The 3,109-nt window shown below is 37.0% G+C and overlaps 1 protein-coding gene across 1 annotated transcript; it reads left to right on the forward strand.

Annotated features, from left to right (window-relative positions):
* The first annotated feature begins 1,643 nt into the window (after positions 1-1,643).
* On the forward strand, positions 1,644-2,752 carry LOC110907937 (F-box protein At3g07870). The gene has a single exon (XM_022152851.2). The coding sequence runs from the start codon at positions 1,712-1,714 to the stop codon at positions 2,636-2,638; it is 927 nt and encodes a 308-aa protein (XP_022008543.1). The 5' UTR covers positions 1,644-1,711; the 3' UTR covers positions 2,639-2,752.
* Positions 2,753-3,109: the final 357 nt, after the last annotated feature.

The raw sequence follows: 3,109 nt of genomic DNA on the forward strand, positions 1-3,109 counted from the left end.
TAACCGGTTCCGGTTACTAACCGGTTTTTGAGGTCCAAAACAATAACCGGTATAACCGGTTGGGACCGGTTTTTTACCGGTTTTAACCGGTTTTTAATAACCGGTTCGGTTAATAACCGGTTTTTGAAGTCAAGAATAGTAACCCGTATAAAAACCGGCGGTTAAAAAAACCGGTTGACGTTTAAAAAAACCGGTTATAAAAAAACCGGTTAAAAAAAACCGGTTTCGGTTTTTTTCCGGTTTCGATTCTAAAACCGGTTTTTTTTACACCTCTAGGTGGAAGTGCCGAATGACGGGCCTTTGGTTTCTCATATGTTCTACGCTGATGACGCGATTATCATTGGGGAGTGGTGTTCGGATAACATCAAAAATTTGGGGAGGATCCTTCAATGTTTTCATATTTGTTCAGGTCTTCAGATAAATTTTAGCAAGTCCAGTCTTTTTGGTCTCTGGGTAAACTTCAGGGAAAGTTGAAGATATGGCTCTTCTTCTCGGGTGTAAAGCGGATAGCTTTCCTTTCACTTATCTTGGTCTTACAGTTGGTGCGAACATGAACAAAATTAACAATTGGAGACCGGTGTACGATACTTTTGAGAGGCGTCTCTCTCTATGGAAAGCGTCTTTCTTATCTTTTGGTGGAAGAATTACTTTGATTAGGTCCGTTCTTGAAAGTCTTCCCACTTACTTCTTTTCTTTGTACAAGGCGCCTGGCAAAGTGATTGAAGACTTAGAAGGTATGATTAGAAGATTCTTATGGGCTGGGTCATCCTCGGATAAGAAAATCCATTGGGTTGCGTGGGATAAGGTTGCTTCTCCGATTAAGATGGGAGGTTTGGGAATTCATAAATTAAAGGATACTAATTTAGCTTTGTTGGCTAAATGGGGGTGCAGATTCAAAACCGAGAAAGAAAACCTTTGGGTGGGAGTGATAAATGCCTTACACTCGGGGGGGGGGAGGGGGGCTAGGATTTCCATCCGTTAAAGAAGACGCTTGGTGGAGTTTGAAAAAATATTATGTCGGCTCTTAAACGCCCATTGTTTGATGGTTTGTCAATTAGTAATTTATTCAAAGGTTTGGTGGGAGGAGGTGATAACATTATGTTTTGGCTTGACCCTTGGCTTTTTGAGGTTCCGTTGAAATCAAAGTTCCCTTCTCTTTTTCAGCTTGAGGTGGTGAAGACGTGTTGTGTCCGGGATCGCCTGGATGGCGAGGGGGGTTGGCTTTGGAAGCATGATCCGGATTCTCCTTCTGAAAGCATGATCCGGATTCTTCTTCGACGACAACTTTGTTTTCCAAATTATCGTTATATTTAATATATATCTATGAAAGTATAATTTCCTTAAATTTTTCTTCATACAAAAAATAAATATATAAATAAATAATCACTTTATTTAAGATTAAAAAAAATAAACTATGGATCAAATCTGTTATCTGAACCCAGGGGAACAAAGTCTTTATAATATTTAAATTAACTAAATTAATATTACAGCCATTTAAATAGGGAGAATACAAAATCGCTTTATCTCTAAACAAGGAAACATAATCCCCTTATATTATAATTAATCAGATCCTATCTATACAATATTAATTTAAATATTATAAACATGTATAGGCTAAGGCAAAGATGTAAATAGCTCAATATTTATTTTGGAAGAATATAACCTCTGAATTTGCTCCTTACATCTCGTCAACCCCTTGTTTCAGCTTTCAATGGCGGATGTTATTCATGACGATGTAGTTGAGCAGATACTGATACGATTGGACGTGAATGATCTGATCCGTTTCAAGACCGTGTGTAAGTCATGGCATTCTTTAATCACAAGTCCTGGTTTCATTAATCGCCATCTGAACCATAGTTACAACAAAGATCACTACAACAATCAACTTGCCCATAGAAAAATTACTTTATTTGAACGTTCTGGTTTCGGTCATCGTCTTGTTGGTTCTTCCAATGGCCTGGTATGCATCTTTTCAAATTCCATTCATCTTAGAGTAACCAATCCTTTGACTAGAGAGGTAAGACAACTGGAGTCTCCCCGTTTGATCGGTGTACTACAATTATGTTGGGGTTTTGGTTATGACTCGTCTAGAGATGATTACAAGGTCGTCATAGGGACCAAGAAAGGCGAGAATCAAACATGTTTTGAAGTGTTGAGTTTGAAATCAAATGTTTGGAGAGTTATTGGAGAAGTGAAGTATACATTTATTACTAAGGCTGGTATCTTATGCAATGGTGCACTTCACTGGATTGTAAAAGATCAAAACAATAAGAAATTAATTATTTCTTATGATTTATCTAAAGATGAATTCAAAGAAATTCCCCTACCTGTTAATGCAATATGTAGACGACTGGGAGTTATAAAAAATTGTCTGTGCATATTTGGATATTATTCTGTTGACAACGTATGGTTGATGAAAAAGTACAATGTAAAAGAATCGTGGGAACTTCTGCCACGTGAGCGTGATCGTGAGATGAAGAATGATATTGTACACTTATTGCGACCGAGATTACCCAAGGACGATGATGCATCATGGTTTTGCCGTCCTATTGAACATCTCTATTGGGAGTATATGGATGCGCCTATATTTGTGCAGAGCCTTGTATCTCCCCATATAAAGAATAGAGGATCGTGGTAAGTTCTATTCTTTTCGTTTCGTTTATCACATATCATATATAAGAGATTTGCCTGCATTCATTCTCTTCTCCTTTGGAATTATACTGATGTAACTATATTTGTGCAGAGCCTTATATCTCCCGATATATTAATATGTACTTCGTATATTATATTTTCTTTTGATTTCTTTTGGTTACCTGAAATTGGTTATGGACTCGTATATTCTTTATATGATCGAGTATGTTGCGAGAGTTTAATACAAATTAGAAGCACTTGTCGCGTTATATTCTAGAGAAACTATATTTGTGTTTGAATGTACTCTTAGGTCGTACATAAATCCTTTTTCTCTTATGTAATTACCTCATTCTCGACCTAGTGTTCAAAAATTAATAAGGTGTTAAATATTATCTATAATTAATTTACTCCTGACGTACATGAGACTAGCTCCTTTGCCTCGCGCATTGTTGGTTCAGGCCCCACTTAACTCACAAGT

This window comes from Helianthus annuus, chromosome 2 (assembly GCF_002127325.2).
Source record: "Helianthus annuus cultivar XRQ/B chromosome 2, HanXRQr2.0-SUNRISE, whole genome shotgun sequence".
In the NCBI taxonomy this organism is placed as follows: Eukaryota; Viridiplantae; Streptophyta; class Magnoliopsida; order Asterales; family Asteraceae; genus Helianthus; species Helianthus annuus.

What these genes read in the sequence shown, in the direction of transcription:
- LOC110907937 (XM_022152851.2), top strand. Translation starts at nt 1,712, where the DNA reads ATGGCGGATGTTATTCATGACGATGTAGTTGAGCAGATACTGATACGA.